This window comes from Amblyomma mixtum, chromosome 8 (assembly GCF_055824585.1).
Source record: "Amblyomma mixtum isolate Tamu chromosome 8, ASM5582458v1, whole genome shotgun sequence".
Taxonomy (NCBI): Eukaryota; Metazoa; Arthropoda; class Arachnida; order Ixodida; family Ixodidae; genus Amblyomma; species Amblyomma mixtum.
The window spans coordinates 143,138,909-143,161,709 of record NC_143019.1 but is presented as its reverse complement, the minus strand read 5'-3'; the positions used below and the strand labels follow the sequence as shown (position 1 = coordinate 143,161,709).

General features: G+C 47.5%; 1 protein-coding gene across 1 annotated transcript in view; it reads right to left on the bottom strand.

Moving 5' to 3' along the window:
• Positions 1–20,050: 20,050 nt before the first annotated feature.
• Positions 20,051–22,801, bottom strand: part of LOC149334678 (uncharacterized) — a 186,825-nt gene continuing 184,074 nt past the window's right edge. The window contains exon 9 of the mRNA XM_089555289.1: positions 20,051–21,619. Within this exon, the coding sequence (XP_089411415.1) occupies positions 21,447–21,619 (173 nt within the window). The 3' untranslated portion in view covers positions 20,051–21,446. The remainder of the gene's footprint in view (positions 21,620–22,801) is intronic.

The following is a 22,801-nucleotide window of genomic DNA, read 5'->3' as shown; positions in this document are numbered from 1 at the left end:
GAGGAGCGTTTATTGCTCCCGAGCAATACAATGCAGCAGCAACAATACAACCGCCGTAACGACGGAGAGGGTTCCGCTCGCGTACGGGGGTGAATAACGCAAAGGAAAGAACGCACGCAAAAATGTGGGGGAAGAAGGTTCCGCTCACCTCGCGTGGTTCCTCGCTCACGGCCCGCGGCGGTCAAGTCACACACGGTGGCCGGGCGATAAGGGCAGCGGTCTCCGTGGCAGATCTCTGATCCATGCGTGTGCACGGCTCCCGCCAGAAGACAAGCGAGCCTCTGGAGAAACGCGTCTCCTCCCGGGCTGTGGAGAAGAGGTCTCTTCGTTGTAAGAGGGGAAAGAGGAAAAGTCTCCGCGGCGGCGTCGCGGCGGGGAGCGAAAGGAAGCGTATGTGGCGAGAGTGCCCTCCCTCGCAAAACCTCCCGAACGGCGCGCGCATAGCATCGCGTGATAATTACGCGCGGCTGTTACAATGGGGCAGAGGATTCATGTGTATCCCCACATCCCCCCCTCCTTAAAACTGCCCTACGGCCGAGAAGTGACCGCGTTCACAAATAGGGTGTACCGAGTGGGGCCGGCGAAACGCCGTTTAACTTTAAAACTAATAAAGAAAAGATTCAGCTCACAGCCAGCAGTGCCGTCGTCGAAGGCCGTGGATGCCAGGGCAGGAAGGACATTAGACGACCGCCATGGACGACCGTGGAGCCCAGGGTTGAAGGGGGTTGATGACCGCAGGTCCCGTGAGTCGGCCAGGGCAGCTTTGCCGGGACGCGCAGGCGGCAGGCAGGCTCAGGGCAATTATGAACCGTGTCGTCCCGTTGCACAGCGTACGGCAGGCCTCCACTCAGCTGGTCGAACCGCTCGCTCTCGGCTCGATGGCCCTCTTTTCCTTTCGTTGGGGGGTGAAAAAGGCGCGCCGACCCATTTTCCCTCTGCCGCGGTGAACTTGTGAGGCGGGCCCAGCGGGGGACCAAGCTTCTCTCGTGGGCGAAGCCGCTGCCGCGGGGACACGGGGAATTCCAAGGCGGCTTCTTCGCCGCAGTTTTCGCCACGGCAGACACAGGCCCCGGTTTCTCCGAATTCTCTTTCGCTCGTCCCGCGGCCGACCGGAAGCTGTTTTTGCATACGGTTGCTCGGTGGTGACAGCGGGCTCTTGGATTTGGAATGCGGCCGCCCTCCAAACGGCCTGGCTCTCGGTGTTCGAAGCAGCAACGGTCGTTGCGGCGTCCCCTGGCTCTCCTCCGGGCACGCTGTGAAGGCTGGCCTGCGGCTGCAAGGCTATCTTTTCATTCTAGTTACATTACCGACTTACACAATTTTTTTTCTTTGAGCTAGTCTAACCCCGCTCGGTCTTTTCCGAAGAGAAAGCGTGTGCTTGCTCCGGAAGCCGTGGTGCGAAATATGGAAGAGGTGTTCCGTCCATATTAAGCAGGAGAAATTACTCCCTGCGCGTTGGTCAGAGTTGTTTCTGCCGTGGGCGCAAGTTGCAACGAGGCGCCGGGCTCTGTTGTCGAGCCTTGCCTCTCGGTGCGGCTGCCTGCTGGCGTGGGAGGGTGTTCTCCACAGGCCACTCGTTCCCTCAGTCAAAGTAGGGTTTGAGATCACAGACATACACTGGCCCGCCGGTCGGTCTTAGCGTCAAGTCCGCCAGCCTGTAGACGAGAGAGGAAAGTTTCTGCCGAACTACATATGGTCCCGTCCATTTCGGCGCCAGAGAAGCAGAAAACCGCTTACTGGCATCGCTCAGAACGTGACTGCGCCTCAACACCAGGTCACCCGGTTTGTAGTGAACTTCCCGGTGAGAGCGGTCATACTGCGCTTTCTGCTGGGCCTGAGCAGTGCTCAGATTCCGGCGTGCTTTGTCCAAAGCCTCCGTCATCCTCGCGCGCAGCCCGGTCGCATAGTCGGCGCGTGCCGACCAAGCAATCGGGGTGTTGCGGCGAACCTGTAGAGTAAGTTCTAACGGGTTCGGCAGCTCCCTGACAAGGTTGAGAGCGGCAGGTGTGTACCCAGTCGAGCGGTTCACGGTCGACCTTAGAGCAAATCCAATCTCGGGGAGGCAGGTGTCCCAGTCGATGTGCGTCTCCGCAAATGCAACGAGCATGTGCTTGATGTTGCGGTTCACGCGTTCCGTGGGATTCGCCTGGGCGTGGTACGTGGTTGTTCTCCTGTGCTTAATGCCAAGGGCCGCACAGGAGTCCACGAAAAGTTTGGCAGTGAAGTACGATGCATTGTCCATTATCAACTGCCCGGGGTAGCCGAATCGTGTGAACACCTCGATCAGCTTCCCCATGATTACGCGTGCCGTCAGCTTTCGAAGTGGGAACAGTTCCACCCATTTGCTGAAATGGTCTGTGACAACGAGCAGATATTGGTTTCCACTCGGAGTCCTGGGGTAAGGTCCCATGGCGTCACAAGCCGCAATTTGCCAAGGACCCTGGCTATTGATCGGCTGCATGAGCCCAGGTGGGCGTCCACCACGTAGCTTGACCCTTTGGCACACGTCGCACGAGCGGGCGTAGCGTATCGCATCCCGCTTCATGCCAGGCCAGGTAGCGAGGCGGCACAACTTGAGGTAAGTCTTAGGGCCACTCGCATGCCCAGCTATGCACGTGTCATGAAAGTAGCGTAAAAGTGCTCCTCTCAACGTGCGTGGAACCACCACCTTGAAGGACTCGTGTGTATCCTTCTCGGAGGGGATATATCTCAGCAGGATGCCATCGGAGTCGAGCAGATAGGAATCCATCGCGCTCACAGCATTACCAGCTGTGTTCGAGCGCCCCGCGCGGACAACAATACCAGTTGCCTCCATGTGCGCCGCGGCCGCGCCACCCGGCTCCCTGAGCCCGTCGAACACTTTTAGACAAAATGGATCCTCCCGCTGTGCCTCCAACAGCTCCTTTCTGCTGAAAACGCTCACCACTGAACTGATGCCTTCAAAGTGGTTTACGCTTTCGCCCTGGGAAGGCGGGGTGTCCCTTCCCTCGGGGCGTTGTGTGAGCTGCGCGGCAGTCGCGCTGCTCTGGCTGTCGGGCGCGGCGGAGTGGGCAGTGTTGTTACTTCACAAGCCGTCCACGGGCGCGCGCGAAAGTGCGTCCGCCACCACGTTGTTCTTGCCCCTCCTGTAGCGCACGGTAAAGTCGTAACGCTGGAGGAGTAGCGCCCATCGCGCTAGGCGTCCGGACGGCTCGCCTAGGCGTCTCAGCCAAGTGAGTGCCGTGACCAGGATGTTGCTGCTGAGAAGCCGTATAGGACAACCACAGCAGGGACTGGATGTCAATCCCGCTCGCCGCCATGGCTAGTCTGTATGTCGGCAGTCGGTCATACAGACACTCGGTTTGTCACACATCTGGCCCCACGTTGGGCGCCAAGAATATGGGGGTTATTCTTGTGATAACGCTCAAAGGGCTAGAAGCAGTTGTCGCTCTCTAGCACCAGCGTGCCAGCCCTAGCAGTCAGAGCTGTGACCCCCAACCCGCGGTGCGGTGAGTCGCAACCACGGCGGGTTCGGGCCAGAGGGGACAAACGCGAGTATGCTACTCGGAGGAGCGTTTATTGCTCCCGAGCAATACAATGCAGCAGCAACAATACAACCGCCGTAACGACGGAGAGGGTTCCGCTCGCGTACGGGGGTGAATAACACAAAGGAAAGAACGCACGCAAAAATGTGGGGGAAGAAGGTTCCGCTCACCTCGCGTGGTTCCTCGCTCACGGCCCGCGGCGGTCAAGTCACACACGGTGGCCGGGCGATAAGGGCAGCGATCTCCGTGGCAGATCTCTGATCCATGCGTGTGCACGGCTCCCGCCAGAAGACAAGCGGGCCTCGGGAGAAACGCTTCTCCTCCCGGGCTGTGGAGAGGAGGTCTCTCCGTTGTAAGAGGGGAAAGAAGGAAAGTCTCCGCGGCGGCGTCGCGGCGGGGAGCGAAAGGAAGCGGGGGTGGCGAGAGTGCCCTCCCTTGCAAAACCTCCCGAACGGCGCGCGCATAGCATCGCGTGATGCGTAATTAACGCGCGGCCGTTACAATGGGGACGGGGATTCATGTGTATCCCCACACACCTGAAGCTGAGTCTGTATATATATAAAGAGTTGACAACAAATTGTGCGGCGTTTTGTAATCTGTACCTTGATAGAGATACCGTTTATTCATTGCGTCGTACTACCTTACTGACAGAAAGGCCAAGAACAAAATATGGTACACGAACTAGCGAACATAAAATTTCAAAGTTCTGCAATTCCTATCCAGTTATAATAGCTACTGCAAAAATGCTACATCTGTACATCAGTTTAGGCAAAGAGCACGTGCCCTATTGTGTCATTTGTGTTCTTGTTTTTTTGTTTTTTTTTTGTTTTTGTTAAATCATCATCATCATCATCAGCCTGACTACGCCCACTGCAGGGCAAAGGCCTCTCCCATGTCTCTCCAATTAACCCTGTCCTTCTCCAGTTGCGGCCACTGTATCCCCGCAAACTTCGTAATCTCATCCGCCCACCTAACTTTCTGCCGTCCCCTGCTACGTTTGCTTTCTTTTGGAATCCACTCCGTTACCCTTAAGGACCAGCGGTTATCTTGGCTTCGCATTACATGCCCTGCCCAAGCCCATTTCTTCCTCTTGATTTCAACTAAGATGTCATTAACCCGCGTTTGTTCCCTCACCCACTCCGCCCGCTTTCGATCTCTTAACGTTACACCTCTCATTTTCCTTTCCATAGCTCGCTGCGTTGTTCTTAACTTAAGCTGAACCCTCTATGTTAGCCTCCACGTTTCTGCCCCATAGGTGAGTACCGGTAGGACACAGCTGTTGTATACTTTTTTCTTCAGGGATATTGGTAAGCTACCATTCATGATCTGAGAGAACCTGCCATATGCGCTCCACCCCATTCTTATTCTTTTAGTTATTTCCCTCTCATGATCCGGATCTGCGGTCACTACCTGCCCTAAGTAGACATATTCTCTTACTACTTCCAGCACCTCGCTACCAATGGCGAACTGCTGTTCCCTTGCTAGGCTGTTGAACATTACTTTGGTTTTCTGCACGTTAATTCTTAGCCCCACCGTTCTGCTCTGCCTGTCTAACTGATTGATCATGCTTTGCAGTTCTTGTCCTGAGTGGCTTAGCAAGGCAATGTCATCAGCGAATCGCAAATTACTCAGGTATTCTCCATTAACTCTTATCCCCAACTGTTCCCATTCCAGACCCCGGAATATCTCCTGTAAGCAGGCAGTGAAGAGCATTGGCGAGATCGTGTCTCCCTGCCTGACACCTTTCCGTATTGGAATTTTATTGCTGACTTTATGGATAACTATAGTAGCTATGCAAGCGTTATAAATATCTTCCAATATTTTCACATAGCACTCTTCTACACCCTGATTCCGCAATGCCTGCATGACAGCTGAGGTTTCCACTGAGTCAAATGCTTTCTCGTAATCAATAAGGCTATATATAGGGGTTGGTTATATTCTGCACATTTCTCTATCACCTGATTGATAGTGTGAATGTGATCTGTCGTCGAGTATCCTTTACGAAAGCCTGTCTGATCATTTGGTTGACTAAAGTCCAAGGTTGTCCTGACTCTATAAGCGATTACCTTAGTAAATTCCTTGTAGGCAATGGACAATAAGCTGATTGGTCTGTAATTCTTCAAGTCCTTGACGTCTCCTTTCTTATGAATTAAGATAATTTTAGCGTTCTTCCAAGCTTCTGGTACTCTCGAGGTCACAAGGCATTGCGTATACAGGGTGGCTAGTTTTTGTAGCACAATTTCTCCTCCGTCCTTCAACATATCTGCTTTTACCTGATCCTCACCAGCTGCTTTCCCTCTTTGCATTGCTCCTAAGGCTTTCTTTACTTCCTCCTTCGTTACTGGCAGGATGTCCTAATACTGTGCTCGACTGCCTCCCTCAGTAACTTGATTAGATTCGCTACTGTATAGATTTTTGTAGAAATCTTCGGCTAATTCAACTATCTTATCCATATTGCTGATGACATTGCCCTGTTTGTCTTTTTTTCTGTTTGTTTCTGTTTGTCCTATGTTTCTTCATGTCGCTATTAAGCAAAGTGCCATTTATTTCTCGCAGCTTGTGCATATGTATATTGCATGTAGAATTATATAATAATCTGATCTGATCGTGATTAGGATATATGCTTAAGGTGATATGTTATGTATTACTACTGCCTCTGGTGCGCCCGGCGGGTCCAAGACCTAGTCAGGAGACCAATAGTCTCCTTTTCTCTTGCCTCGTGGGCAATACTTGAATTGCCTATAAATGAATAAAATTAAAAAAAAAATGAAATGAAAATGCTTTTATTATTTATTTATTTATTTGTACATACTGCTAGCCTCACATTTGAGGCCGTTGCAGGAAAGGGACACATTACACATTGAAAGCAAGAAACTTGGAGTAGGCACGGTCATAAGCAATTTGAACTGAAGAGGCAGTAGATACACATTCTATCTTGGTTTATACAAACGCTAAAAATTGCAATAAGAGGAGTAAATGATAGGTTAGAATATTTAGCACAGGAAAACAGAAACAAAAATAAAAAAGTAAGTACATATTCAAGAAGCAAATGATAAGACGCATTATCTTTTGATAAATATCAAACAAACAAACAGACAAAGAAATCAAGAAGCAAGATAGCGCGCATGCGTCTCCTATACAGCATTGCTTGATATGTAAGCGATGAAAGTTTCGAGTGATGCGCAATTGACAGCATCGCTAGCCAAGCTGTTCCACTCACGGATCGCTTGTGGGAAAAATGAGTATCGGAATATGTCGTTGTGGAATCTGTGTTCAGTTAAATGTTTAGCATGTTTTCTTCTGGTGCTACGTGTATTTGATTCCAGTAAGTACTTACTTGTATCGATTTTCATGCAGCCATTAAAAAGAAGGAAAAGAAACTTGAGGCGCAGTAGTCTGGCTCGACTTTGTATGGTAGGAAGGTTGGCTTGCCTTAATAGTTCTGTAGGTGAGTCATGACGGCGATACTTGTTAAAAATGAATCTCACCGCTTTCCTTTGAACACGCTCCAGTTTAATTATGTTCTCTGTGTGGAATGGGAACCAACATATTATTCCATATTCCAGTATAGAGCGGACAAGTGACGTGTATGCTAGGCGCTTAGTATCGACTGATGCAGATCTAAGCGAGCGCTTGAGCGAGTAGAGAGCTGCCATTGCTTTATTAGCGATATATCTTACCGGTTTGTTCCATTTTAAGTCTCATGAAATTATGATACCTAGGTATTTATACTCTTGCACGTTCATTAGCTTATGTCCTTGTAGATAATATGGGAAGTTCATGGGTACTTTCTTATTCGTTACTGTCATACAAACCGTTTCTTCTACGTTAATTCCCATCTGCCATGTTTGACACCATTGTGTTTAGCGCACTGTTTAAAGTTGTCTGGTCGTCACGGCAGGTTATTTCTTTCTAGATGATGCAGTCGTCTGCAAACATTCTTATTGTTACGTCAGTGATAACGTGCAGATCATTGATGAAAAGAAGGAATAGGATTGGGGCTAGAACGGCACCCTGTAGGACGCCAGACAACACATCGCCGCAGTTCGAAGAATGTTCTTTGTAATGCACATATTGCCGTCTACCTGTAAGATAACTTTTCAACCATTTGGTGATCATGTTGTCCCCGAGGTAATGGATAAGTTTCTGGAGGAGCTTAGGATGGGAAACTCGATCGAAGGCTTTGGACAGGTCTAAAAATATGATATCGGTCTGGCCATTTTTATCCATTGTTAGTGCTAGGTCGTGAACTGTCTCAATCAGTTGAGTTATCGTAGACAAACCTTTTCTAAATCCATGCTGGTTAGGAACAATTAAGTGGTTTTCTTCAACAAATGATACAATGTGCTTGAGAATTAGATGCTCGAGGATTTTGCAGGCCGTACAAGTAAGGGAGATTGGTCGGTAATTTGATGCATTGTTGGGGTCACCTGATTTATGTATAGGAATAACTTTAGCAATTTTCCATTTCTCCGGAACTTCGCCTGTTAGCAATGATTTTGCAAAAATTAGGAGCAAGAACTTTGACATCCATTCCGCGTATCGCCTGAAAAACGCATTTGGTATGTTCTCAGGGCCACTAGATTTTTTAGGATCTATTTCAACTATGAGGGAAAAAATGTCCGATTCCGTTAAGATTAAATCGTCCAGTTTTGGTGAGTTGCTGGGGAAAATATTTCAGGTCCGGTTTTTTCTGTTGTCGTGTGTAAATACCGAGATAAAGTAATCATTGAATAGCGATAGCTTCAGTCGGGGGTGGATTGCTGGTTTGACTGGGCTTAGAATTAAGGTATCGCCAGAACTTAGAAGAAGATTCTTTGATAAAATTGCTTAAGGTAACATTCATGTATTCGTCTTTGGCCTGCCAGCTCTGCCAGTTCTGTCTGTAGAGGTATTCTGTCCAAACATCCTACCGTTTACTTCTGGAGCGCATTCCCTAACGATAGCTGTGATGGTCGTCTTCTTAACATGGCGTAACATCTGTTCTGCAGCGAAATCCTGAGTTCCTCTACCTTCCCTCTTAATGCTAACTCGTTAATGGGCTTCCGATTCACTAGTTTCCTCCGCTCCCTCTTCAAATCTAAGCTGATACGAGACCTTACCATTCTTTGGTCACCACATCCTCTACGATGCCACGTTGAGCGGATAGTATGAAGTCTATCTCATTTTTAGTCTCACCATTGGGGCTCTTTCACGTCCACTTCTTGCGGGAGAAGGTATTAATGATCCGTAAAGTATTTCTATCTGAAAACTCTAATAATAACTCTCCCCTCCTATTCCCAGAACCTACGCCATAATCACATACCACCTGGTCTCCACCCTGCTTGATGTCGCCCATCAGTACAGTGTACTGTGATTTGCCTTTTATCATTGCCGTTTCCAAGCCTTCATAGAAGCTTTCAATGATCTGGTCATCATGGCTAGATGCAGGTGCGTAAGCCTGCTCCACCTTCAGCTTGTACCTTTCCCGTAGAAACAGAGTGCTCAAGGTTGTTGAATGTAAGGCAGTTCACAGTAACTACGAATTGCATTGGTGTTGGGTGAGTATTGCACCGAGAAGAATGGCGCACAATTCCAAAAAGATGTTCATCTGGATCCTGGCTTAGCCTACTGGTCATCAGGTATTTGAAGCCTGCACGTTCTGTTAGGTACTCCAACAGTGACAGCACACTACAGAGTGCCACACGTAGTCCTGTAGCTGTCGACTGGCTTAAAAAGCCGTCCTTTCCATTAATGTGTTCTTCCCATGCACTCAGGAGAAACAAAAAGGAATGAAGCTTGTTGTTGTTGTTAGTGGCTATTTATTGGTAATAAGAAATAAAATATGAAGGGAAAAGATGTTGATATCCGCGGCATCTGCCATCGAAGCCTGAAGCACCTGAGCTGCGGCTAGCGAGAATAAAATGGGACGGACAGGACAGAGAGAAAGAAAGAAAGAAAGAAAGGAAGAAAGAAAGAAAGAAAGATGGAAAGGAAGAAAGAAAGAAAGAAAGGAAGAAAGAGAGAAAGAAAGAAAGGAAGAGAGAAAGAAAGAAAGAAAGAAAGAAGGAAAGAAAGAAAGAAAGAAAGAAAGGAAGAAAGAAAGAAAGAAAGAAAGAAAGAAAGAAAGAAAGAAAGAAAGAAAGAAAGAAAGCAAGGGGGGAGCGATAGAAGAAAGGATAGGGGTAGGGCGTCAATATACACTATGTACGAATACAGGGAATAAAAATAAAGAAATAAAGTGCGCGGGCGAGCAAATTGCGTGGGGAAGCGGCCGGCGTCAGCCCCCGCGATGACTTTCCGGCCGGCATAGATGCGTTGCCCTGCGCCAGTGAGCGCATCGCGCGGGCCATTGTTCGTGGGGAAGCATAGGGCACGCGCGCAGTCACTTAGTCGTCGCAGGCCGGCCGCTCAAAGGTAAATATTTAAATGTGGCGCGCGTGCCGTGTTCTGTCCCGAGAGAAGAAAGGAAAAACAGGACAAAAGCACACACTCGCGGCTCACTGTGCAGATAAGCTGGTGTGGGGGCGCCCAGCTTTAAAGCGTCCGAAGGTAGCACACGCGGAGCGTTTCGTCTCTGCGGGAAACTACCTGGAGCGGAACAAACGGGCCGTCCAGCCCGTCTGGCCGAAGTATACACAGATGCTCACCAGAGTTCGCTCACAGGTGCGCGCACTGCTCTGGGGCCACAGGAGCGCCGATACACTGTCCGAGAGGAGCTCTTCCGCCCCTGTAAGCCGCAAGCATGTCGCGACGCGGTTGGGCGAAAGCGGTACAGAGGAGGAGCGAGTGCTCCAGTGTTTCAACTGCACCACAATCGCCACACACGTCGCTTGTAGCTAGTCCGTGGCGCAACCGTCTGTCCTCGGGCTACACGCATCCTACACGCTCACGGAGGATCATCGCGCGCTGCTGCCGTGTCAGGGAGCGGCTACTTATGCTGTTGATGCACTCCGCTCGTGCGATGCGTTGGTCGGGGCGCTGCTCTCGGAAATGGTCGTAAATGACCGCTCGCACGTCCTCCAGTGCGAGGGAGATCGCTAGGAGGTAACTGAAGTGCGGCGGTTCGTCGGCTTGCTCGTTGCCCGCAATTCCGCAGTGGCCGGGCACCCACTGTGCACGTATGGCGCATGCGCCAGTCGCTCTAGGCGCGAGCGGATTTGACACACTAGAGGGGTACCGCGGCCTCGCGTTTGCAGGCGGCTGAGGGCGGCGCTGGAGAATTCGGACGTAGAGCCTCAGCACTGAAGCGGGAGGTCATCACATGGATCAGGTCACGGATGGCCCTGAAACAGAAATAAGTTCTATAACAGAAACCACGAAACACAACACAACAAGGAGACCGTCTTATGGCCGTTACGGTGGAACAGTTTTTAGCAGCAAAAAAATAAGTCTTCCTACTCACTCAAAAAAATGGAGGGTAGCCGCTATGTTCCGGCAGGTCTCTTCAATGCCAGTCCTGTGCAGCTGCAGCCCCTTAACGACTTTGTCGCTGAAGAGTTGAAACGCTAGAGACACCCTCTGAACCTCAAAACTGTTTGGATTGGTGTTGCCAGATGTGGTCCCGTACAGGGCTTCTGATGCAACATTTTTGCCATCTAGGGCAAGGCTCTGCGGACACTTTTCAGTAACACCTTACATGTAGAAGATATATTACTTAGTTGTTCTCTTCCTGGTAAAAATACTGTTATTCAACATGTGTACAGCACTTCACGACCATCCGGCAGCAGGTAGTCGGAAGCCAGCAAGCCGTTGCACAGGCACTTTATCAAGTGAAGGAAGTCTGACAATAAATAGAGCCGACGTTCTGGATCCATGGGATGTGGTGCACCACACTTTGTGTTTGTTGAAGATGCGCGGACGTCCACATCTTTCTATTCCAGGTGGCTCCGTCAAACGTGATGAAGTCTACCTTCAAACCTGCCTTTTCCGACAAAATCACAGCTTCCAGCATTATTTTTGTGAGCAGCGCTCCTTTTATGTTTCCTTTCGTGGCAAATGCTGCGAGCACCTGAGTCCACTTGCCAACAAATGGGATAAACATTACAACCATCCCATGGTCACAGACAGTGTGTTTATCTTCCTCTGATGTAAAAGGGCGAAGATCTAAAAACCTTTGATGTGACCCGCAGTAGTGGCCGACAAGTGTTCAGACAACTTCATTTCATCAACAATGAGACCTCCATGTCTCCTGAACTCATCCATTCAGCTAGTCCTTTCGCTCAGCACGTGAAATGCTTTCATGTTGAACCAAAGCCTGTCTTGTATGACTTTAAGTACTTCCTCAGAGTTGTTTTGCTCGGGATGGCAAGTATTTTTTTCTTTTCTAAGGTGCTCATGCAGTGCAGGGCTCTTTATTTTCATAATCAGACACTCAAGCACTCACTCGTTTGAATACCTCATGCCATGGGCACTTTTACGTTGCTAAGCTTTAAAAACATGATGCACTGCCTCACGCTGTTTGGCTGGAAGGCTTGCTATTCTCTCATTGATGTCGTCTTTGAATGTCCTTATATATTTGGCCTCCATTGCTACCAGCTGATCCTGCAAGGCTGATGCACGGTTTCGGAGTCGTGCTGCCTTTTGTTTTTCCAGTTTTAGTCGCCTAGCGGTGACTCCCTTTTTCGACACATGAAGCCTCGGCTTTGAGGTACGCGACTTTCTGCGAAGAAGACACTTTCATGTGGACTTGCACTCTTCACAAATTGCACCTAAAAAAAACACGACGACTTACATGTAAAAGATTGGAACAGAGATATCGAAAGCAAAAAAGGTTGCAATGAACAAATTACCTTGTGAGGATACCTTTCCCATGCACATTTGTGCTGAAGGCACTACCTCCGAATGTGGCTGCTGAAGACCGTAGCTTCGGTGTTAGGATGTGCGACATGCCCGTAAACTCCATACTTGTCATAATCCCTTTGCAGATCCTGCTGGCATCAGCTTCTCGCACCACACGATTCGCGGCAGTGAGTGAATGAATTGTGAAGTCTCCACACATGACAACCCAAAGAAACATTTGCACAGACACTTTGTCCTCATATGCGCAGAACAGCATGGATTTCTTGTGAAGAATTTCAAGTCTGGTGTCTCTTCGTATCGATGTTGTTGCGAAGAGCACGCTGGCGTCACTGTCGCAATTTGGCCGGCCCCAGAGTTTTGAGGGAAGCATCACTCCTCGAAGCATGTTAACTGTGAAGGGCTCACACTCGGCGGGGCCTGCAGCTTCATTTAGAGCGTTCAGCTCGAAAATGGAAACATCGGTTAGAGGCTGACGAAGCGCTTCCCGCGCGACATCTGCACTTTCATTCTGTGCGTCCTGTCGCGGCTTCTAACTGAGCGCCGAAACGGTTGCTCTTGCTGGCATCTGTTTCACTATTCGGACAGAAAGGTAAGACGGACAGTCAGGCAGGAGAGTAGGCACCGCACCATGTGCCAGTGACGGCTTCCCACGAGGAAGTCGCACTTCGGAGCCGTTTATCATGCGTATGCGGTCCCGCAATATGCACTCGGACTCAAAGTGGCGCTCACAGACCGCTGAGGATTCAGTGAAAGGTTTGTCATCTTTTCGCAGATTGCGCTCCCACTTCTTCCTAAGTTCGTCGTCCGTGGGAGCGGCGAACAAAGACGCCTTAGGAGCTCCCGGATAACCGCTCCGACAGCCCGGAGCAAAGCAATGGGAGTCCGTCTTCCTTTTCGGCATCGTGCCTCTCTGTAGTATATAGCAGCAACTTCAAACACGCAAGACGATTTTCTCCGGATCACTCACTGCTTGAAGAGTCACGCCGAAACGTAGAACGCACAAAAAAAAAACACTTCGGTTCAGTGCCTTGAGAGCCGTTCCGAATGTGAGAAGCAACACGGCAGCGGAAGCGCAGGCTGGCGCAGGGCTCGTAAAAGGCGCAGGGGCGCCCCTTGCGGAGAGGAGAGGGTTTTTCTTCAGCCGCTGCGCTGCCGCACGCCTCCGTTCGCGCCACTATAGATGAGTATTGTAGTTCACTATAGGCGAAACCGAGTGGGGGAGGCGTGTAGAGGGAGAGAGGAGGAGAGAGTGAATTCACGACCAAGGACGAAGATGAAGGAACAGCCAGGAAGCGGAGCGGCGAAAGACTGACTTTGCAATTCGACTGAGCGAGTTCCACTCGGCCAGCTGCAGCTATCGCTTCACTCCGGGTTTAACTAGAGCTAAACCACAGCCATTTTATTTGAGGTACAGTTTGAGGGAACCCTTACTTGACGAACGGCTGCCTTTCCGCGCTTTAACTGTTAGCATTAAATGTTCATCATCTGGGTCTATCATGTATATGTCACGATTTAATGAAGGAGCCTTGCAAGGCTTATTAAAAACAATATAGCGGAAGGCGTTGCAATAACTGCACCCAGTATTTTTCAATTTCAGAAATAGCGAAGGGGGTGGACGGCTCTTGCCTTATAGTTCGAGCTGTTTGCACAGGGTGTGAATGCTGACCTTACTGAACATGTGGACACTTGAAGGGTAGAGCACGTTCACAGGTGCGACACAGACTGCTGCGCTAGATCTTCCCTGCTTCGGCAAAAATAGTTGTAAAGATGCTCCTCACCTTTCGCGCGCCATTAAAAAGTTGTGTCTACACAAGTCAACAAGTGTCACCAAGCTGAACCAACAAGCGTCAGGAAGCTGACATACCGTAGCTTTTCTTTTCTTATATGTAATAATAAATTGTTTCATGTATGTTTTCAGTGACTGGCTTAGCAAATGCTCAGAGTTAACAAGGGACCAGCTCAGTTATCCTCCTGCTTACGTAGAAGCCAATGAAGACTATCCTTCCAGGAATGCAAAACCTTTGGCTCAGGTGAATGTTCCATGATCGCCCAACGCAGCTGTAGCACCTGAACCCTAAGACCTCTGGAAAAGACACCACAAGTGATTCTGTTAACTGCCCTTCTTATTGACTTTAGTCTACAGTGCGTGCAATAGAACTCTAATCGAGAAAAATAAATTGAAACTGTTATAGATTTTAGTCTGAAGCGATTTAACAGATTCTTTAGGGGCAACAGGAAATTTAATTTTTTGGGGGTTTGTCTAAAGGAAGTCGGTGGATTGTCAGTAGACAAAATAAAAATGAACTTATTGCAGACTGAGGTCTCCAGGTGGTCTATAGACCCTCTATATACATAAGAAATGAGAAATTTTTATAGTATAGGGTAATACCCCTGTCACACTAGCAAATTTAATGTCATTCGAACCTAATGGCGTTCGATGCATCGAATGTCATTTGGTCTCTTTCGGTGCTACACGGAAAAAAATAATGTCATTCGAAAATGATGGCATCGACGAACAGTGAAAACGATCAGTGATCAGTGACGATCGTCTTATGTCAAAACTTTCTTGCCTCAATATCGATCCCCTCACACTATCATGGATTAACTGTTTCCTCACTAACAGGTTTCAATATACCGTCATCGGCGGTTATCATTCAGCAACTCATGAAGTGATTTCAGGCGTGCCGCAGGGTTCTGTGCTTGAGCCCCTGCTCTTTCTCATATTTATCAATGATCTCCCATCCGGTATATCTTCGTCCATTCGTCTTTTCGCTGACGACTGCGTGTTATATCGTCGCATTTCCTCTCACGACGACCAGGTTATCCTACAAAATGACCTACAAAAAATAGATAATTGGTGTTCCGAATGGTTGATGGAGCTGAACATCACTAAATGCAAATTTATGCAAATTTCACGCAAGGATTCCAATATTACGTATCCTTATTCTCTTCAATCAACTAGCCTTTCGCAGGTTGAATCATATAAGTACTTAGGTGCATATAAGTACTCAGGTGTCACAATCAGCAGCAAACTGACGTGGGAAAAACACATCACTCAACTCGTTGCTGATACATCAAAAACACCGGTTTTTTTAGAAGGTCACTTTCACTGTCTCCGCAATCAATCCGTAAACTAGCATACGGGACTTTCATTCGCACTAAACTTGAGTACGCATCAGCAATTTGGTCTCCTCACCAGGCTTACTTAATTAACACCATTGAATCTATTCAGAATCGTGCGGCACGCTTCATTACTTCAGATTACGATTTTCACCACAGCATTACCGCTATCAAGTCATCCATCGCTATCAGCCCACTAGCCCTTAGACGCAAAGTTTCTCGCTCATGTTTATTGCACAAATTATATCACAATTTTCCTAACCTACGCGAGTCCCTTCTAGTCCCTCCTGTGCGCACGTCATCCCGTTTATTCAACTCCATGAGCATCCAACTTTTACACGGATCAACTAAAGCCTTTAACAAATCTTTTTTGCCAGCCGCTATTCAAGACCGGAATCGGCTTCCAGAATCGGTTGTCATTGAAAGCGATCCAGTAAGGTTCAAAGAACGTCTGATGTGTTATCATGCTGTATAAATGGTTTCATTTCCCTTTCGTGACTATTTTTCTTTATGCTTTTGTTGTGTGTGTGTTTTCTTGTTTGTTCTTTTTTTTAATTCTTTTTTGCCCCACCAATGTGAGTCATGACGAATGTACTACTCCCCCCCCCCTTATGTAATACCCCCTCCCAGGGGCCTTTAAGGGTCAAATAAATGATGATGGTTATGATGAAAATAGTTCAACTGAACGACATCAGCGCGCATAAAAGATGTTTGAAATTGTTGTGCAGTGTTTCAAAAGCGGGTGAGAACATTTGTGTGCCGTATTATAAGCTTAAAATATTATTTCCGGCCATTCTGCACCACTTTAGCCAACGAAAGCCAAGCCAAGTACAAAGTCAACCACAATCCGATAAATGCAAACAAACAAAATGGCTCACATGGCGGCGCGCGGACACGCGCGGAGCTTAGAAATGACTTCCAAAAGGTGAACTGCTCAGTTACGTCTTTAAGTACCTTCGAGCTTAACGAACATGGCACGCCTACCAACAAGAATCACGCAACCCAAAATGACCGACGGTCGCGGGAAAGACGCTGCTTCACGCTCGGCCGCTGCTGTTGGCTGCTGCTGAGACCGAGATTAATAGCTATCCACGACAGCCTCTAGTGTGAATAGATTCACACCAACGTTAACCTTTTTTATCAGAACTAAATATATCCACTTTCTAAGTTTCGCAGTGTGCACATTATTTTTTCGCGTCGCTTGTTCCTGCGCATCTGGTGTCCAGAGTACGCATTCGGTTCGCGATCGAATGCGAATGAGTTCCCCTAACTCATTCGATGGCGAATGTCATTCGAACCTAATGGCATTACATGTTCCCGTGTAGCAGTCGATGAATGACATTAGGTGCTAATGTCATTCGATTCGAATGACATTAAATTTGCTAGTGTGACAGGGGTATAAGGGAAGTCAATCGATTGTCTATCGGCAAAAGGAATTTGGAAATGCTATAGACTATAGTCTAAAAGAAGTCTATACTCCACAGGAAATTTAAATTGTTAGACATTGGTCTACGTATAGTATACAATGTATAGACAAAAAAAAAGTGAAACCGTTTGATACTGTGGTCTGATAACAAAAGGACATTGAAAATTTTCTAGTCTTTAAAGGACGTCTGTAGATTCCCTACATAGGGAAGGAAACTGAAACGGTCATCAACACTGGTTTGCAGATAGTGAACAGACTATCTATAGATAAAAGAAAATTAAGGCTGTTATAGGCGTTAGTGGATTGCTAATCTGTAGACTGTCCGCAGAAAAAGGGAATTAAGAGCATTGTAGAATGATTCATAATCTATAGATTGGATATACACAAAAAGGAAGGTCTAAAGAATGACAACAGAGCCTAGAAGAAGTCTCTAGAAAGTCGATAGACCATTTTTACGAAGGCTGAAGGTAACGCAGATTAATGGGCAACTGCCTCTTCTCCTCTCCGAAATGAATGAGTGCCGTTTGCGGCTGCAACTATTGGGCCGATTTCAGTTTGAACAGAAGTATGGTAGTGCGGCTGAACCGTGAAGATGGCATAAAAGATGAAACTTGAAGGGTGTTTGCGGCCCCTGCTAAATAACGATCGACGAGACTCATGTCTTTCATCAGAAAAAGTATGTGGCGAAAGTTATGAGCAAAGTCAAATGGGCTGTTAGCCGCGTTCAAATTGGCATAGACGGAAACGATGGGGATTTTAGAACGGACGGTGGTAGCCGCACGGGGCATTACCCCCTTACCTTGAGACCAGTGGGCTACGGACGCGCCGAGTCTTCCCGCACGACGACCTCGGAGATGATAGGTGCCCTTTCTGGGAAAGGGTCGGGAAGGTCGCGGTGGGGACGGAGACGGGGTTGTCTGGGAGTGTGTGTTGGGTTGTGAACTGGCCGTGGTCGGCGATGTCGTGGGCCGCCTTTTCTCCTCCTTGGAAGAAATGGTTGTTGTTGTGTTGCAGGAACAGGATGTGTGTGGTGGCGAGTGGTTATAATAACGTTTAACGGGCCACTACGAAGCTACAGGGGCAAACAAACCTCTATAAATGGCGTAATACGCAACCTTGGCGCGCAGGACGAATAAATGTGATTCATGATTGAAGGCATGTGCAGTAAAAGAGATCAAATAGCGAGCTCTGCGCGCACCATTGTAGGTATGCAGGCTCATCTTGTAATGTGTATTACTTATTAGAGTATGGACCCTCTTCCCCATTTGATCATATGCTCATGGCCGGTCCTTTAGTCCTGATGCGAGATTTTGTGCAGAGTTAAAGTCAAAGCATTCGTTAGAATGCACTCATACCTGGCCAAACAGAGGGTTCGTTTTTGGTCTCACCAAACTATATTAGACAAGAAAAGAGATCCGAATGGCAATGCGAACACATTTGTGAAACACTCTCTGAGGCTGCAGAGAAAGGGACCCAAGGCAGTAGCACCCTGAAATCCCATTCTCTTTATGGTTTATTGTAGACATGCCCAAAACAGAATCTCCGAGCTGCCGGGTAATGAGATCCGCCCACATCTAACGAGTAGGCCCGTCCAAAAATGCCCTGCCAAGCGGCGACACCCAAGTCGCGTTTCAGCAGTCATGGCCTCTCCGATCTGCCGTGATCATCTTGGGAACAATGGCGCTCAGGGTGTGAATGTCATCGTAACAACGCCAAAAGAAGCGGAATGAGTTTCAGAGCACACTACTGTCACGGGAACCACGCTGGTGAAGCATGGCTGGCGAAGCACGACGGGCGTTTGCTGTGCGCCAGGTTCCTGCGTGAGGGGCATAGCAGGATAGCCCGTCAGCACCTCCACCAGATGTCCGTAGTGGTGACTGCAGTCCGGCGAACAGGAACACAGCGAGAATGTTTTCAAAACGGAACCCTTTATTCGGGCTGACTTGACCTTCAAAGAACTGAATGAGTCGGCGGCAGCGAAGCAACAAGCGTACTCGGCGGTCGTCGATCAGAATGGCGGCCGCTCTCGGCGATGCTCTCTTTTAAACTGATAGAGAACTTTCGAGATACAGCTTTGAAAGTTACTAGAGCATTCTGGAACAATGTAGAATTGGCTCCGCCTGGATACGATAAAACTAGATATATCTAGGCGCGTCTTGAATCACAACCGAAGCGATAAAGCGGCGTGCCGGCAGCTTTGAAGAATGAACAAATACTACAAACATTCGCGGCAATATCATGTGGACCGAATCGGGGCTAAATTGTGCGAGTGCGGCTTTTTCCGGCATTGTGAAGAGTTTTTATACCTCGTTACTCTGGCCTGCCTTGCTATTATTATGAAACCAGCCAGTTTCTAGCTATTGAGACAAATTTCTTAATATTTTCTGGCCGGCAAACCAAAGGGGCGGGAACAGAGAAGTGTTCTGCACAGAAATCTCCCTGTGTCAGTGCCCTCCGAGGTTTTTTCGATGACTTTGCTGCGCTCTGGTTGGCACAGTTTCTCTCGCCTTTATCTATGCCAAAACAAGTCATATTTATTGACCCGAAAACGCCTTCATGGGTTAACGATTTTAAACGCTTCGATAGCGATTGCTGCATTTAATATCTGATAAGCCACTCACGCTGGAAATACTGCAATTTTTTCTACTTTTTGTCTTGTTAAATTCGATTTGTTCTTTTTGCTCACGAAATTAACAGGCGGCTTTTCCCTTATGTAATTATTACTCGCGCAGTGTGATTTTATGTGCTGAGCGCACCTTCAATAAGGAAATAAATGAGCCACATTGCATCCAGATTAAATTTATTTCAATACAAGCTCTTGAGCGCGTGTTTTTCTTTCCCGAACATGGCCATAATATCCATACAACGCGGATTGGCTCAGCAATAAGAAAAATATCTACGCGTTATATAATAGAAAAGTGCATATTGTGTCCTAGCGCAAGGCGGTATGCAAAACATGTAAGAAAATATTATATGCAGATATAAGAAGCAGCATCGGGTCTGTAGGGCAGCTCCCCAAGCAGCAGGTTTATTCTAAAGGCAGCCAGAGATTATTCGTTTTTGCTGAGAAGTCGAAATATACCACTTCGTTGTTCTGTGCACAACAGTTTTTGAAGCGCTCTTGAGAAGACGTGAGCACACGGCGGTGTCAAAACCGCCGTGCGCTCACGTCTTCTCAAGAGTGCTTCAAAAACTGCTGTGCACAGAACAACGAAGTGGTATATTTAGACTTCTCAGCAAAAGTGAACCATCTATCATTCAGATCCTGTGAATACAAGTTGGAACCTCAGTTTATTGGCACATATGCAAGGCTTGGTCCTGCTGACTTAACCTGCTGATGTTTAGCATCCTAGGCGTCTAGCAAGTCGCATGAAGCAAACATTGTATATTCTTACACCAACATTAACAACGAGCCTCTACACGCTTGTTGAAATAGGGAAAATTGAAAAGCTATGGTTCGACACAACTAATCGCAATAAAAAGCGCCCCCTCTTGCCGTTATTACGTTTCCAGTGAGGTCTTCGAAGCTTAAAATCTTTTGTGCTAACAGCAATGAGACGTTAGCGGTGACGTAGGAGGATTCGTGCATTTAATAAATAAAGTTCGCTCCATAAACAACGCAGAGACGAAATCGAATGCGATTAGGGATACATACACATCTTAAAAACAGAAATGTGCGCTTTCATGACGATGAAGAACGGGAAATAATATAAGAGAACTTTCGCTGGAAAATAAAGACCTCATTCAGGCTGTTGTGCACTCTGTTCGATACGTTTCGCTCTGTGGGGCATTCTGTGGTCACTGGCAATGTAGTTCCGGTCGAATCCGAACGATCATTATAAAAATATTTTAAATAATGTTTTGGGCTTGTTTTTCTAATCAGCAAATTTCAGTGTATATTCTTTTGTACTCCCATGCAGAAAATAAAAAAATATTGCAGTACTGATGGGTAAAGTTTTCTTTTTTTTCAGGATTCACCAGCCGAGCGCTCATATTGTTGTTACAAAAAAAAAAAAACACGAACAATCATGCTGTACGCGACAATAGCTTTACATCGCTGGAATGCAGATTATAATGTGGTCACTTCATGGCAACAACATTGAGCAGCGGTTCGTCGCAATTCTTCCATCCACGGCTAATAAAAAAACGAATTAGTATTTCACGCAGTAAGCTATCTTCTAAAATCCAAAACGAATGCAAATTGTTAAACTAACTCCAGCATGTTTTTAATGATTTAAATAGTAGCAGAAAATTGAAACTGATACTTTTCGAAACCACCGAATTTTATCGCGGACGGCTTCGCTGCTCCTCGAGACTAACTGCTCTTTAACCACAGATTTGATCGCAATCTCCTAATTTTGTTCAACAAGTTGATCATAAGAGTTTTCTAAAAATACGTGCATGCTTGAAGTACCCATGTTTGTTCTACAGTTGAATATGGGAGGTGGTTTTTAGTTCCTGTGCACAGGGGCTGACGTTTCTGTGCAGCCGACGGGGATGTAAGCGAATTAAGCGCTTCGTTCCTCAATACCTGTCCATTGGCACTTGAACTGTTATGAAGCAAGCCTGATTCTCCGCGATTCATGCACACTTTTTCACGAAGAACGCAGATCAAACACGAAGTATGTGCCGTCGTCGGGACTGCCAGCGTCTTTTGGTAATCCTGAGCTGGGAAGGGGCGTCTTTCCGTTGCAGCCAGTAGAGAGTCCGCAGTTTCTTCCATGGCCGCCGTTGTTGTTAGGAAGACAGCCCGTACTATGCCGGAAGTCTGCACAAGAAATAAACATGAAATATGCTTTTCCTTTTGCACCCTTTGCTGCTCATCATGGACCCAACCTAGATTGGTTCCGAATGAAATTGGTCAGGCCAGTTGAACTAATGGGCATTTTCACAGACCGAATGCCCAAACGTGAGATTAAATAATTGGCCTTGGTCGTACTGCATCTTGATGCGAGAAGTGCACACAAATGATATAGAAGGCAGGCGACACAGAAAAACGATCCTCCTTGCACGATAAAAATATAAGCAAGTAAAATAATTCATCTTCACGAGGATCTCGGTACCTCTCATGCGCCGTAAGCGCATGGATCGGGACGCGAAAATCTCAAATGCATCCCTGGTCGTTTTTATCAGGAAAGAAACACAGGATCAGACCAACCTAACAACGCTTACTTGACTGACGGTTGGTTGCTATCGATCAGCGGGTTGTTAACTAATACGTCTTCCCTTCTCATTTTCTTGTTTTTTCCCGACCGTTGCTCACCTATCATTACTCAGGTTCACATGGGCCGGTTGTCTACGTGCAGCTCAATGTCATGTATTTTTATATTTTCTGGTTCGTTTTGTATGTGTTTTTCTATAAGTATGCTGTTCGCACACCCTTCACAGGGGAGCGCTAAACATTCCTGTTTGACTCCAGCCAGCTCCAGAGCATCCGGTCGCCGTCTCGATTTCCTTACCATGCCTTCCACTTAAGTTTCCGCTGAGTGCCCAATTCCTGGCCTCATTGACATCCAGTTATCAACTTACTTGCCTTGCGTGCCATAACGTTTCTCTATTTCAATTGGCTTTCCTCTAAGTTCTTCGCTTTGGCAAGCCTGAGGACCTGGTTCGTTCATAATTAATTGGCTTAAGCCTGCGATAATTACGCTAGGTGCGGCCTGCCTCCACTTTTATATTTTACCTTTTCTTTCCTTCGGAGGGTGACAAAAAACGGCAGGTGGAACAGGTTTTGATGAGGAGAGATTGACAGGACGTCCTTTATTCTCGGGGATCAATGCCAAGCGTCCTATCTGCGCCAAGAAAGAGCCTTTTCTTTCAAAGATTGAAAATTTATTCTCTCTCTCTCTTTCAACGCACACCACTGATGGCAGGCAACCTGCACGCGATACACCTAGACGTTCTCGATCTTCACAGTAGCAAAGTGAGGCGACAGACCAACCTATCCTTG